Raw genomic sequence first — 16,146 nt, 5'->3', positions numbered from 1 at the left:
TCCATCATACCGTTTGACTTGTAAAACAATGGGAAAGTCATCTGGGGTCAATGAAGAAGTCGCTCTCAAGCCAAAGGACATGTAATAGTTTAATTTCACAATTATGGCCTAAATGTTTGATGCAGTTGCTTGTTTACAACATTATTTCTGGATGAGAGGATCACCCAGTCCTGGGAATGAGAAATAGTTTGATATTTTAACAGCAATTCCTCATATTTTGTTAATACACATGGATGAAGTATTTTACAGCTTAATAGACCCATGGTTGCTCATAGTTATGTATTTAAAAGTTCGCTAATAGGCCTTTTTGCCTTACCAGACTGTATTTAGACAACTGCTGAAACCAGAAACCAAGTCCATGTATCAAAGTAAATCATGTTATAACCATATTTCCAAACAGTCTGTCATTATTAGTCACACCCTGTGCATTATGACAAAAATGATCTATGATTTATGTTCTCATTTGTTTGATTTGTTTTAAGCATTGAATACCTCCGTTTGAGTCTGTGTGCTGCAGATGGCTCCTCAACTTGTTCAGTGCAGAAGGTGGCAGTAATGTTGAGCATACTTTTTCATTAACAGATACTACTTGTTGTACATCTTAGCAGCTGACTCAAAATCTCATAACGAGTGCAAAGCAAAATAGAAGATATTTTGTTTCACAGTTAAGACATTGCACAGATATTATACAAGTCATATTTACGTGCAGAGGGATACATCTGCAGTCTAATTTGACAAATGGTTTAAAAAAGGTATAGTGCATTTTTGTACTGACATGGATTGTATGGCTCAAATACTTTATTAGGGTCTTTGTCCCTGTAATACACAGCAGGCTGGCCACATGATAGGGATTCCCTATAGGGAACTTATACCATCAGCAGAGATGACCAATACTACTGAAGCACTTGAGATTTTTGCCACAGCCTGAACGAGCTTCACTTCAAATACATCACACGTGTTCCAGCAAATGTGCAGTCATTCTTTCGCGTTATAGGAGTGAACATAACTTGGAAACACACATTTTCGTTGTGGTTTCCACATAGATTTTTAAGTAACAGGCAAAGTTGTAAAATGCTTGGGACACAATACAACAGTTTACAAGAACTGTTACATTAAATCATTTTGACAATGTAAACAAAATAATGTGTTGGACATCCTTAAGATAGAATTGTATGAGCCAAACCAAACGAAAAAAAGGGATCATCACTGTTGTAATAAAAATAAAATGGTCTTCATTTATACACAGCTCTCGATTTAGACCAGAAGTGGAAATATGTACCTGGATGGCACTCCAAACACAGGGAGTTCAGCCAAATGACAGCTCAAATGTTCTGAGGCCTCTAACTGCAGGAACTGTCTTGCTCTTTTTCCCTTTTCTGCAGAGATGGACGAATGCTCTTTGACTATTTGGCTGAAAAACATAACGTAAGTTGGCCCCGCTTTGCTGACCTATCACTTCTTCACTGCATTTCCCATGGCTCTTGTGTGAACCCAATAGTTGTTTTAGGGGGCGAAGTGGGAAGGGCAGGCCCGAGGAGGGAAATGCAGAATTACTTCTCAAAACCCTTAACTCATTTTCGGGGTTTGTATGGCTTGCACAAATTCTGCGGACATTTACATTCTGTGGTGAATAGTTAAGAATAAACGGAGTGGCTCGGGACTCGTGGATAGAGCCGCAAGAATGCCGGAGGTTCTATATTTACCGTGATGTTTGGCTTCTCACCCTCCCCTCCATTGGTCCCCTCCCACTCCGGTATCCCGCTGACCTGCATGCTGTCCTCAGTGCACCTCCACACAGCTCAGGCTCCGGGCCCCACAGCCCGCTGTGGGAAAGCACCCGCAGCCTGTCGCAGTTCTACTCAATCTAGAAAGTGAATGGCCCTGACGTCAGTGCACTCTGCTGAAAGATGGACTGTTAAATTTAGGGAAACAAGTAGGCATGAAATGATAGCCTTATTTATACATATGTATTTCTAATTCAGTTAGCACGACCACTTCTTGACAGATTTTTCCCAAAATAAAAATCCTGCCATTTATGGCAAAAATACATATGATATAGCAATTGCAAAAAAGGTTACTGCTACACAAATGATATATGCAATGAGTTATGATCTTAAGTGTGTTTGGTATAGTCCCAGATATTTTGAAAGTTTATTTATTTTTTATTTATTTTTATTACAAAATCTAAATGTTGAATATAGAAATTCTGGAAAACGCTTGTCTAAATCACTTTTTATCAAAATCAGTGAATATCTCCTTACTAGGGCTGTGAATCTTTTGGAATCCCACGATTCGATTCCGATTCCTGGGGTCACGATTCGATTAAAAAGATTCCCGACTTAAATCGATTTCTGGATCTACTCCAGTCCACTGTGTGCTAAGAGGCGTTGTGCCAAATGATGGCATGAAAGCAAATTAAAGTAGTCTTATTTATCAATAAAGTCTATTTTAATGTGAAGCTTGTAATGCATGGGATTTTAAGGCAAGTCAACATTACCGGTGGCAGCAATTTTTTTTTACATAAATCTTTTTTTTTTTACTACCCCTACTCCTTAATATCCTAGACCTGTCTGTACTGGGTGTGCGCTGAAAGAAAATCTGGTGTTAATACAGCCTAGGTCCTGTAAACTGGTTTGTAAACAAAGGGGGCCCACTGTACCTAGCAACATGCCCATTTACAGAGCCTAGGCTGTGTATTGACACATAGGTACTGGCAGATAGCGAGTAGTAAGGAGATATTCACTGTTTTTGACAAGCTTTCTCCAGAATTGCTGACTCCACCTTCAACTCTAAAAGACAATAAATATGACAAAACATGGGGATTTCCTTAGGCACCACAGCTACAATAAATTACAGACCACGCACAACATATGATATGAAAATATTCCCAAGTACTGTTTAACTTGCTGTGTCAACACTTCATTTTTCTCTGTTGGTGATATTGATACTCTTAATTTCTCTTGTAGTTTCGTCAGGAGTACTTGGACACTCTCTACAGATATGCCAAATTCCAGTACGAGTGTGGAAACTACTCTGGTGCTGCAGAGTACCTCTACTTCTTCCGTGTCTTGGTAAGTTTTCAGCTTCTGTCATTGACGTTCAACACCAGTTAATCATAACTGGCTGCAGCTAACCTCACTTAACAGAGTGTCTTCAGTATTTTACTATCATTTTTATAAACTGGCTTAATGCATGTCTCGCACACATTCAAATTAAACATCACATTATGTTTGCCACGTTGCTTTAATTCCTCTAAATGCTAATGCTTGCATAGCAGAGGAAAATAACACTTCACAGTAATTGAAAGTGAAACGCTTACGTCATTACCTATTCAATTCCCAGCACGTCTTCTGTATTAGGGGGAGACTGCTGCTGTTAGTCTTGTGTAGGATCTTTTACTGGGCCAAGTGATATGTGGCGGACTGCATAATCTGTCTGTAGTCTTCTCACGGGGCGGGCCTCAGCAGACAGCTTATTGATTCCAATGCTGTGGCCACAGAGTCCCTTGTCACAACTTCTGAGCTTATGACGTGCTTAAGTTATGTAAGGCATCTCTTAGTTGGCATATAGAGGGTTACACACATTTAGCGAGGTGTTATAGGGAAAAAAATATTTTTTTAGGGCTGTCTTTATTGCTGCCCTTTCTCTCCTGAATTTAATATGATAAGCAAAAATAAACAAAAACAGGTGTACAATACAAAGAGTTAGGTTAAATATTTTCTGGGTACATTTTAGAATCAAATAATGCCAACAAATGTTTTGCAGAGAAGGATAATTGCAGTTCACAGAGGGCTGTTGGCACTACTCTTGTTAGTGCAAATGCACACTCCCTATTTCCTCTATAAACAAAGAATCTTGGGTTCTGGCATTTGTGGCCATTCTCTCTTTTCCTTCAGAAATGAGTGAAAGATAAACCAGGCAGTGAATGGTCTAGGTGCAGCTAAACTACAATGACTACTGCCCCTCATTCTACTTAAACCTTTAATTTCCTCTTTTTTTTTTTAGAAATAACCATATGCAAATTACTGGTATTTTCTTAAAATATGAGATAAACGATTACGGGTAGCTGCATCCTTGGCAGTAATTTGTATTCTTAGGTAGCAATGTTGGACATGTCAAGAAATAGCTACTGATTAGGTTTAAGGTATTTTCACACATATTTTAGGCAGGTGTTGATCTTGTGTTGAATAGATCTTGAGGCTAATTTTGCCTTGTTGCTGAAACACTGTGCCCCTGCAAGTGATATGAAATAATGGATATTCAGTTGGCGACTCAGTTCAGAATTACCAGCTCCCCCGGTTTCAAATCCGAGCCTAGGCACGATTGCATCTTATACGTTATCACGTTGTAGGGCGGTGCGATGCATGCATGATTGACATCATCTCAATGTGGTTTTGGGATTGGCTTTTAGTGCGTTGTATCATATTGTTCTTGAATATTTTTATCCGGCTGAATATGCAGCAAACATTCCACCTCCTCATTAGACCAACGCGAACCCTTCGGTGGCATTTTAAATATCCGTCGACCGGAGGAAGTCACATATTAATTGACGCAGGTCTTTGCTTGTGGTCATACGTGAACATCGGTACTGAAGCACACCTCTTCAACCGTACCGGGAAGGAAGTGTAGGGTGCTTGAGTACGGTACGTAGCACTCGTTCTAGTCAAATTAACTGGATTTAAGCCGTCAATCGTGCTCGGGCACAGTACAAATGCCTAGTGTGAGTACCCTTAATAAGGGATATAATAAAATCTATTCCCACATGTAGCCACCCCCTCTCCACTGAGGCTATTCCATTAAAAAAAAAATAAAAATCCAATTTAAATTGGGGACTTTTTAACTCACTTTGTGTCATCTTGCATCAAGAATTAGTAAGTTCAACCCAACTGAATGTCCTATAATGACCAGTGGAAGCGGCCTGCACAGTCTGAGGTTTCCAAGTGTCACTCACTTGTTCTCATGCTTTTGTTTGTCCTTGGTTCAGCATTTAGCTTTGCGGTAAAGCGAGGACTCGTGCCAGAACCAACCCTGAAAGAATGGGCAAGAATAAAGTCAACATTTTGTATATTCATTAAAGTGAAAAACATTAAGACCATCTTTTGTTCCTAGTCTAATTGGCATTTGATACTGCACTGCGTTGCCTCTTGTCTTTCGAATGTCAGAGACTCTGGACAGTCATGCATATTCACTATGCTGGAGTATTCCCCTCCTGAACATTTTGGCAGCCAGTCTGAGCAATGATCTACCCTCTTCGCTACAAACAACCCTCCTAACCCAAAGCAGTTGGGTATTTAATTTGATGGGCTCTTCACTGATCTGCTCAAATCTGTAGAAGGAAGAGCTGTATCCGAGACAAGATGACGGGTAATTCTCACGAGCTTTCCACTTCCACTCCCAACCAAAGAAAACGCATTTAAAGTAGTCTTCAAAAGCTAGCAACGGATATGTCCCACTGTTCCAACAACAGTTGTTTATGGCTTTGCAACTCAGTCTAAATAAACCAAAATTGCTTTAATTGAGGTATGTTGTTCGAAGTCCAGCACAGATTTTTTTTTTTTTTCTTTTTACCCCTGAAATTGTTAAACCCCTTATTTTAAGTTCCAGCCAGATCATGCTCTGTAACTGGATATCTGTTGCTTGCTCTCAACAATGCAAGAGTTTTTGTAGACTGGGGAAAGGTAGAAATGGATTTCATTAGTGGAAGTCTGTATAGCGCTCTCCCCCTCCCCTCTTTTTTTCTATGTTTTGTGGACCTCCCATTCTCACAGGCCCCTCTTCTGTCTCTCCCTCCCCCGTATGGGAGAGGTGAGGCTCCATAAAGTCATTTAACGTGGGAAACCCAGTCAATTAAATGAAGGAAGCCAGCCTTGCAAAATCCATGCCTCGGGTCTTGTTACAGTGTAGCCTAGCCCCGAAAAGAGCAACTTATTCATATCATCACTTAATGCAGGGATTGAATGTTAAGAATAAAGATTGAGTATCCCGACGGATCCCCAGCACAGTCAATTTATTGTTGCTGGTCAGTCAACGAAAATGTGCCCGTTTCACAAACCAATGGAAACTTAAGGTAACTGCTGGAAAAACCCAGGTATTGAAACTTTTCTAGCGTGGCCACTAGTGAAAGCCAGACTGTGTGTGTGTATGTGTGTGTGTGGAGAACGCTGCCATAATGACCTGGAGGTCAGCCAAACGTAGCAGGCAGGGACTTCCAAGAGAGGGGAAAAAAAATAACAAACAAAACAAAACACTTCAACAGATGAAATGCTGACCTTATACTGGCGGTGGAGATTTTCTTTTTCTCCCACTGTTACAAAACTGAACTTTCTTGTGACTTTGGCACAAAAATTATTGAGAATGGACCTTAGTTGTGCTCTGTGATTTATGGAAAAGAAAACTCTTCTCCTCCGACCATATGGATGGACACACCATCTTGTGTTCTCCTGTAGAGGGGAATACTACAATATATTATACAAATGTTTATCTCTAACCTTTCGTTGTCTCATATTACAGCAGTGTGTTTAAATGTTATCAGAGTGCAACTGGTCTTTGCCTAGTGAGAAGACCCTTTTTATATCCGAATAATCTTACCAATTTGTGGGGTTCCAGCGGAAACCTGTTCTTTTTTTAGTGTTTCCTCTACTCGTGCATCTGTCATGCCTCACAGTCGACTTCAGCGGGCTGTCCGACGGTGTACGGGGGTGTGTGGTTAGGATCTAGCTTTCTCTGGCCGCTCAGCAGACACCCACCCTGACTTCCTGCTTGACTCATGTCACTGCGTCTGGTGTTTTGGTCTTATCGTGAACGACTGTGGCGCAGAGTTTCCCATGAGCCCTAGGGTGTAGTCCAATGTCCACTACAGAGTGATTGCCTTGCCGAGGTTCAGAGGCATTCTCAACCTGTGTTTCATTACCTGATTCTTTTTTTGTTTGTTTTAGTCTGTTCTGGAAATCAGAAACGGTAGCCTGCAACATGCTTGACAGTGATTTATCCTTAAAACGATGTTTTGTTAGCATCGGTTCATATTTCAGCCTAATTACCTTTCGATAACGGACAGAATTGTCCAGACTTACTGAGGGTAACTGATTGAGGTCATTGCCATTATCATGACTGAAGGGGAATACAGTTGTTAAAAAAAAATTGCAGAGCAAATCACATGGGAAAATTTGTTTTAATGTGTACATTATTATCACTTTTATTTGGCAGGTTACTTAATGTAATGTTTAACGATCAGCCATGGATATTGTTTGGCCACTGTTATTTCTTGGGTGCCTTTTTAGTGTTGTGGACTTAACCTACTTTTTTTTTAAATTATCATTTGATATAGGGGAGAGTGGCCTAAGTTGTGCAACTTTTCACTCAAAGTAACTTTAAAGTAAGGCCTTGACAGTAAAGTCTCCAACTCAAATATGTACATATATTTCAGGGTGTTGTGCATCCCTGGCAATAAAAACTTTGGATCTGGAATAAACTGTTGAAGAAATATAGCTTTCGGAAAAAAAGTTGTCTTGTTGCACAACTTGCCCCCGGTGTGGAGTAAGTTGTGCGGTTGGAAATAATACCATGGGGTAAATTGTGCCAGTGCTATATCTCATAAACTGTAATGCAAGACAAATCCACAAGACAATTACTTATTTAAGGTAAATAAAGTAAATAGTTGACAAAGATTGAAGGACAATTTTCTTAAACAAGGCCTAGCAGATCTAATGGTTTTACCTGCAAAGCTCACAATGACAAAGTCACCATCATCATCTTTCTGGCCATCTGAACTCTCATCAGTGGTGTCGTTAAGTGGAATTGAGATGTCACTCTCTTCTGAGCTAATGTAGACAATCACTTTCTTTTGGTGACCAGCGTATACAGCCATGCCACTGGCACAACTCTCAGAAATGTACTTTGCACTAGTTGCTCCGTGCTTGTGGAACCAACTGCCACCTGACAAATGTGATTCCCCTACATTTCTGCCTTTAAATCAAGGCTCAAAACCCATATGTACACCCTGGTGTTTCCTCCCCATTAACTATCTTACCTCTGCACTACTATCTGTGTTTATGTGGATGTATGGGCTTTACGTCTTTTATTTTGGTTATTGTTATTTTACCTTCATTGTTTACCTACTGAATGCACTTTGGACAGTGCAAACTGTCATAAATGTGCTTTTATAAATACATTTTACTTACTTATAACTCACCTAGACCCTTTGGCACAAATCACCCCAATCCCAGAAATTTGGATAATAAGCATGATGCAGCAATTTAGGGCTGACATCGTGCTAACTGTATAGACCCAAAATGTAGCATACCAAAGCACTAAAACATGTGTCAAATGTTTTCAAACTTGTCTAGATTTGTTCAGACACAATAATCAAAAAACCTTGATCATGGAAATTTTACTCTGAAAGGCAAAACACAGTTTTTTGAGCTTAAATGTGCTTATATCTTATTCCTTGTGTCTCCCTTCTTTACAGGATGAGTCAAATGGATGGCTCTTCTTAAATATGTGGTCACATTTCCAATTTCTTCCACGGTTTTCTAGAAACAAGGGGTGGCACAACTTCCAAAATGCAAAACTTAGGCCACTCTCCCCTATAGAATATTATTAGATACAATGCCCACAAAAAGAGTGAAAACATTTGATTTTACGGTCCACAGGACACCTAAAGTGATGTGAAACATGCCTCAAATGAAAAACCTCTTAAGATTCCTATGAAACTGGAAAAGGTTACAGAGTAATCTCCATGTCTTTAGATATTCCTCCATCCATCCATCCATCCATCCAGTCAAACATGTTTTCTACAGATGGAGGTGACTGAACTGATACAAATATCACTAGTAGTGGCTGTGTAGCCGATGGGACTACAAGGACACAATGAACAATGCATACATTATAAAAAAGAAGCTTTGAGTCACAGCCAAAGGCCTACATGAGTCATTACAACAGGTTAACTTCTCTTTTCATGCGTCCACTGACGCAAAACGTTGACCAGACATGATGTCCGTGGCAGGACACAACGGAGAAAACCATTGCTCTCCAAAAATAACATTGCTTCACGCCTGAAGTTTGCCAAAGAGCATTTAGATTCTCCACTACACGACTGAGTGAATGTGAAGAAAACACAAAGAAAGGCACGGCATATTGTCATGAAAACATCATCCCAATGCTAAAGTATAGTGGAGGGAGCATTATGATTGAGCTTCTTTGCTGCCTCAGGGCTTGGACAACTTAATTGAGGGTAGGGTGAATTTGCAAGTTTACCAAGACATCTCAAAAGGAAATGTCATGGTGTCAGTCCGCCTGCTGAAGCTGTTGGGTTATGTAATGGGACAATGACCCAAAACGCCAAAGACAATCTACCTCAGAATGGCCCCACAAAGAGAAAAAACACATTATTTTTGGAGTTGCCCAGCAAAAGCCCAGATCCCTCAACCCACTAGAAATGCTGCTGACAGACATCTAGCAAGCCAGTCACTGCAGTTATCTAAAGAACTGGTAGAACAGACATTGTTTTGTAAGGAGGACTCAGCCAAAGGCCAAACGTGCAGGTCTGATTCGCAGGTACTGATGTGTTTGATGGAGGTCATTGCTAGCACAGAAGTTTAACTAGATATTAAACCAGCATTTACACTTCAATAGTATTATACAATTTTCCCTGAAGGAATACATTGTAGAGTCAGTTTAGATTGCTACATGCCTCCCATTAAGGAGATGCTAACCTAGGTTTGTGCCACACCCATCAGTTTGACTGTTTTAGATTGGTGCTTAGCAAATGTTTCACTAAATTGCAGTCAATGACGCAATTGGGGCTTTTTCACGTGTGTAATGTTGGAAGATCCAACAATTGCGTTGAGATTTTTTTCTGTTTGGTATGAATAGTCTTTTTATAACGTTGTTTTGGTAAAATCTTACAAGTACATTAATAGTAGTCAATGCTTAATAAGCATTAAGCATAAACTAACCATTTTGCTTGGTTAATGCTTAACAAAGCATATTTAATGCTTAACCAAGCATTAAATAACCGTTAATAACTAAGCATTAATAGTTAGTAACTACCCATTAACCGCATTAACTAACAGCTAATTAATGTACCCGTATATGTCACCAATTTTGTTTTGACCACTTGGAATTGACCACTGCTGTGGCCTGGTGTGGCAAGCATAGACTGACATTGTGATTATTTTCCCTATGTCCTACTAGTGAAGTAATTTGGACACACAGTTTTTTCGTATGTTGAGTGGGTTGTTTTTTTTCAGGGTTTAACCGTGCACTTTGTCTGTTCCCAAGGTCCCAGCTACAGACAGGAATGCCCTGAACTCTCTGTGGGGCAAGCTGGCTTCAGAGATCCTGATGCAGAACTGGGACGCGGCCATGGAGGACCTCACCCGACTGAGAGAGACTGTCGATAACAACGTAAATGCGCCACTTCTCAGAATTTGATACTGCATTTGGATTCCCTTACATAGACTCTCGTATTGACATTTCACTGTCAGTACAGCTCTGATGTGGCATTTTAGTCCTTACCCACAAGCGCTTATCTGACTACTTAAGAACTTTAGATTTGAGTATGAAGTGGTCGGAGTGGTATTTGATTGATGGCAGTTCAGAAGACAAAATCGCTCAAATTTCTTTTCTCGTGCTTTACCAGAGAATAGAAGAGCTTTCATACAACTGTGATAAAATTGTATTTTTATAATTTTGTTAGTCTCTTCTGGGCTTTTGTTTTTTTGTAACACTTTTCTTTCTTTTTTTCCCCCCTCCTGCCTGTGTTTCGGTCTTTGTCCTGTCCAGACTGTCACGTCCCCTCTCCAGGCTCTCCAGCAGAGGACATGGCTCATTCACTGGTCTCTCTTTGTCTTCTTCAACCACCCCAAGGGAAGAGACAACATCATTGAGCTCTTTCTCTATCAGCCACAGTAAGTAACAGTTATCATGTAATGTTTCCTGTTTTAACCCTTACTTTTTTACCCAGGAAATTTCAAATCATCTGCGAGAGTACCAGGACGTAGCCGTAAAGATAAGATCCATTTCCACCAAACAAGGGCAACAGGAAAGCAAGGTTTTGAAGCTTGGTTGAAAAATAGGACACCCCTGAATTTGTGTATAACTTCAGAGGCTGCTTGACCTTGTGTTTGTATCAAAAACTTTTACGGTCGCTTATACTTGACATTTTGTCTTTGTCACACCGTGATGCTGTATTGAAGTATATTGTATTGTTGCTCCAAGGTAATCCTTTTTTTTTAAAGATGATTTAAAGGAAGTGTCTGTCATTTCATAACATACACTTGATTTATAGAAAACCATTTGCTTTAATAACAAGTTTTTATGGAGGTGGGCTTCTTCATGCACCCCGCTGGCATTTCTAAAGTGGTTTCAGAAGTGTGTGTTTTCGTGTGGTCTAGAGACCCAGGCCATGTGTATCGCAGATAGGAAACGGTATACTCTGTTAAAATTTGCACACCGCCTATTTTGATGTGTTTTCTCCCTCCCCCTGTTCTGATTGCAGGCCTGTGTAATTGTACTGATGATTGGGGCTCCACAGACAGTATGGCATGCCACCACAACACAGCACACTCAAATGTCGGGTTCCCTGACTTTTACTCAGTTTTTAATTTTATTGTGGATGATTAAGGGGGCCTGCCCAATAATTACTCATGAAAAGCTCACCCAACCATCTGTGTGGACAAACTGAGGTAGTTTTGTGTGCTTTGCAGTTTCACAGTCTTGAAACCTCATGTTTTCCCCACTGAGGCTTGGCTCTCGTTTCCCATCTTTTAACCAGCACTTCCTTTGGCTGAAGCTGTTGACCAGTGGATGTCCTTCAGCTCCATATATGACCTCCCTTACCCCTGCAGTCAGCAGATGTTAGCCCAAATCCTCCTTTGTGTACTGTTGACAGACTGCACTGACTTGCAATGCTCTGGAATAAAAGCATTCAGGTGCAAACTGGCCATGTACTACTGCAATAATATAGAATTCAGTTGTCTATATCCCATGCTCACTTGTTTTACACGATTTTCTTGTCCAGGCGATCCGTGAAACGGGACCCTGTTACTTTGTCCCTCTTCTGTGTTCTACCACAACCCCCTCCTTGAACATGGGAAATGTGAACTTGTACTTGATTTCTTGGCTGCATGCCTCAGTAGCATCTTCAGCAAACCAGTGCAGCGATGCTTGTGGCCTCAAAACTTTGAAAAAAAAAGATGAAGTCCCCTAAGTGGGGTAGGGTGAATACCCCTAGATATGGTGCAGTGGCTCATGCAAGATTGCTTGCTATTGGAGCCCCCCTCCTCCCTTGGAGAGTAGGTGTAAGTTAATCAGGAACACAGCATGGAGCATTGCGGTCTTCCACGGGAGTCAAGCAACTACAAAGAGAGGGAAGGAGGAGGGAACTCTTGTACAACCACTGCTGTTTTTAGACTCTACATCATTACTGCCGCTGGTCCCCTGTCCCTTTTTTTAATTGTTACAGCTAATTAAACTATTGTCGGCCCTCCTTCACTGAACAACATATGTTCCTCTTGCCTTAGCTACAGGAGACCTGAGGGGGCCCACTCCACTTCCTCTTTTCAGATTTACTTAGGTCAATTAGGGGTTGAGTAGAGGGTGACGTTCAGAGATGGATATTAAGAAACGAAAAGGGATTTTTTCCAGTTGATCCAGTTAATGTCGATTTGACTTTTGATGTGTTTAAAAAAAAAAAGAAATTTAACTCTGATCGCTCTTTCCAGAGTTAGTGTGGGATTAGAAACAGCCTGTAACAGTGTCCTGTCTCTCGTGTTCAGTCTTTAGCCAGTTGACCTGTGGTTGAAACATCAGTCCCTGATGGATTGGGTTTCAGCTACTGGGCAGGTCCGTGCTCACTGATCTATATCTTCTTGCCAGGGTTTCCTTTTCCTCCTCCCTCTCATAGGACACTAATGAAAGAGGCGGCTTAAAGCTGGGACCCATGTCCAAAAGTGAGGGCCCTGTGAGGACATTTATCTGTTTGAGCAGCAAAGGCTTTTTCTCTGTCCTAAATGTCAGCAGTCCAATGGGCAGCCAAAATGTTGTATTGTGTGTCCTTGTAAAGATCATGTATTTGCTTACATCGGTCTGATAAGTGATTACCCTTTATCCTTCTTCATTCCAGATACCTCAATGCTATCCAGACTATGTGCCCGCACATCTTGCGTTACCTAACCACAGCGGTCATTACAAACAAGGATGTGCGTAAGCGTCGGCAGGTTCTGAAGGATTTGGTGAAGGTCATACAGCAGGTACCAGCCTTTTTATTTGGTGTTTACAAAGTGCACACTGTTATCAGGTCATGGCTTATAGGCCATACATGCCTTTTCAGGATGACTAACAGACCATGTAACCCAAGAGCATTGCTAACACTCCCTTTTAACACACAGGCAATGTATATGGTATGTTTGGGTCCAAGCTGGAAAAGCCTAAATCCCATTACTTCTGATGAATTTCAGTGAATCGACCGACTGTAGTGTACCAATGACTTGTCCGCCAATGACAGTAGCTACTTCAGAGATCTAAGCAGCACTTTCTTAGTGGGTTGTTGGTAATCACTAAAACATGTGTTCTGTGCTCTCACTCAGCTCTGTGGCCTCAGGTCAGGTTGGGATTCTGTGTATAAGCCTGATTTGGAGCTGTTCGGGGTTCACAATGTGTTTTTACTCAGTCTTTGTAAATTGTGAGGTTTATTTAGCTATTGTGCCCAGAAATCACGTGCATTTCATAACATTTATGTATTCGCACGTCTGCTTTATTATATTCATCTTAACATAGCTTTCCATTGACTTCTTTAAAAAAATGTTTGCTGCAGCAGTTTTGATTTATACACTTTAAGATGTATTTGGTCATAATCATTCATCAATTATATTTCAATTTCCATTTTAGGAATCTTACACCTACAAAGACCCAATTACGGAGTTTGTGGAGTGCCTGTACGTGAACTTTGACTTTGACAGTGCGCAGAAGAAACTCAGGGAGTGTGAGTCGGTGAGTAACCACTTCAGTAACGTCACCAACATTAATCTGAACCTTTTCTTTCTTTGACGAACTATGGGAAGCAGTTCACTTTGGTTTGTTGTGCTTCTCCATGACAAGAGGACCCCTGATTTGCGGGTCAGACTCGTGAACTTTCACACAGCGTATTGTAGTAAACAGATAGTAATCATGTGATCTCTGTCTGACCTTCTATTTGCTGGACTGCGTGGGTCCAGTGCAGACCGAACAGTGACAGCCTGTGCCTTGTATCATATTGTCAGATATAGAGGTCGTTTTGGACACTGTATGACTCAGGCGTCTGTCAGATTATATTATGGCCTGTAATTGACCCATCAGCCTAGTAGTTAACAGTAAAAGCTTTATAAGCCAAAGCATCCTCCACAGAGGCGTACAGACACTTGGTTCAGGAGGAATATCTGTCATAGTGAGCATGTGTTTCACATTTCTTTTGTAATGGCTAAATTTAATTGAAGTCCTTATTACAGTAGAATGAGTAGAATATAGTCAATGTCCTTTTTGAATGTTGACAAATCTGAATACACATTAAACGTTCATGTGATTTTAATAGGCTAAAGACCTTCTCCCCTTGACTTCCAGTGTTTGAGCTAAGCTAACCTGGATGAGTAACCTTTGCTCATTTCTATATAAAAAGTGCACGCACAGTTTCAGGAATGGTTTCTGTCTCCTTGTGTTGAGCCCAAGAATGAGACAAATAGCTAAACATGTTGAACAATTCCTTTAATAAACAAATGACACTTAGAGGTCAAAAATCCATATTAACAATAATTGTAAAGGGATTACACTGTTTGGTGTGGCTGAATGAGTTGTTTACTAGATGTTTCATAATGTATAGGGCCCTCTCCATATCCATATATATATTTTCTTTACCAAATGAATATCATGATGTTGCAGTGTAATAACCGCACCACAAGCCACAGCCTTAGAAATGACCATAGAGTTGAATAAACACCTTCTTTTTTTTAAATAGTTTTGGCAGAAGCTGAAAATTCTAACTTCATAAGGCATAATTTATTGCAAGACTGGTGACTGACTGCATTAGTTCTTACTTAGGCACACCTACTAAACTGGTTTGTAAAGCATGTGTATAGGAGCAAAAATATTAAACACCTTACAGTATAATGCAGTACATTATTACATCAAAGACTGCACCTTCAATTAATATCCCTCTGAGACTGTATTCAAATATAAGTATACATTGTAGGTTTTCTCTCAATAGTGTGTCTGAAACCATAAGACTATTCTTGTACGAAAAAAATATATTGTAAAGCAAGTGTGCCATTGTCATTCTTCAGTTGGATACAGCAGGTAGAGACCATAAACGAAATGCCTGTACAACATATTTGTTGTTGTGGATTGATGGCAGAAACCCAGCAGACCCTGTTATGACAGGCAGGTCAGACTCTAGGGACACATTCAGTGCACAGTAATCAGATTTAGAGAGAGAGCAGGTGTCCTACTTGGTGTTGTGCTATATGTATTTTGCGTAACTTGATCTCTTAGTTATTTCTTTGCATACACACTGTAATTACGTTTTCCCAGTTGACTTGATGATTTGGACCTGCACAGGCATAAAAGGCGAAACATGGAGTTATTTGGCCCCTTTTTCATCTTTTGTCTCTTGACGATAAACCCTCAAAATGAAAAACATCTGGCCTGATCACATGGCGGGAGTAAATGTTTGTAAATCATGTCAGTGGTTTACTGGTGTTTCCGTTTTGTTTTAATCTATTTTTAAGCTAATGCAGAGAATGTTCAGCTTCCCAAATCACTATTTAACAAATGATAAAGTTCTAACCAAACTCAATTAGTCAGATTTGTTTTACCTATTAGAATGTACTCATAAGAATCTGTGCATGCTCAAAGAGAAAATTAGATTTTTTCCTGTACAAATGCCTCCAGGGACCATTTCTGAATGATGACATGTACTATCAACAATATTAGAGCCGTATACTATTTCAGCTAAGACATGACACACACCCTCAATCACCAACCTTGTTAAACCTCTGCACGCACTTTTTAGGAAGTCTCTGAGTTGACCTCTGCTCACGGGGTTCTGTTTACAGAGAGACTACTGGGGTTAAAACAGATGCTCAAGCCAAACTACCACTCAGGTCAGAGCCCAAGTTA

At 40.4% G+C, this 16,146-nt stretch overlaps 1 protein-coding gene across 1 annotated transcript in view; it reads left to right on the top strand.

The window, feature by feature from the left end:
* eif3ea (eukaryotic translation initiation factor 3, subunit E, a) overlaps positions 1–16,146 on the top strand; it is a 28,352-nt gene that overhangs the window by 2,381 nt on the left and 9,825 nt on the right. Inside the window, exons 4-9 of the mRNA XM_080039221.1 lie at positions 1,383–1,425; positions 2,967–3,071; positions 10,279–10,404; positions 10,783–10,907; positions 13,124–13,250; positions 13,888–13,989. Coding sequence (XP_079895347.1) covers positions 1,383–1,425; positions 2,967–3,071; positions 10,279–10,404; positions 10,783–10,907; positions 13,124–13,250; positions 13,888–13,989 — 628 coding nt within the window. The remainder of the gene's footprint in view (positions 1–1,382; positions 1,426–2,966; positions 3,072–10,278; positions 10,405–10,782; positions 10,908–13,123; positions 13,251–13,887; positions 13,990–16,146) is intronic.

The sequence above is a fragment of the Ammodytes marinus genome (assembly GCF_949987685.1).
Source record: "Ammodytes marinus genome assembly, chromosome: 13".
NCBI lineage: Eukaryota > Metazoa > Chordata > Actinopteri > Uranoscopiformes > Ammodytidae > Ammodytes > Ammodytes marinus.
The sequence above is the reverse complement of the archived record's forward strand: the minus strand, read 5'-3'. Positions and strand labels throughout refer to the sequence as shown.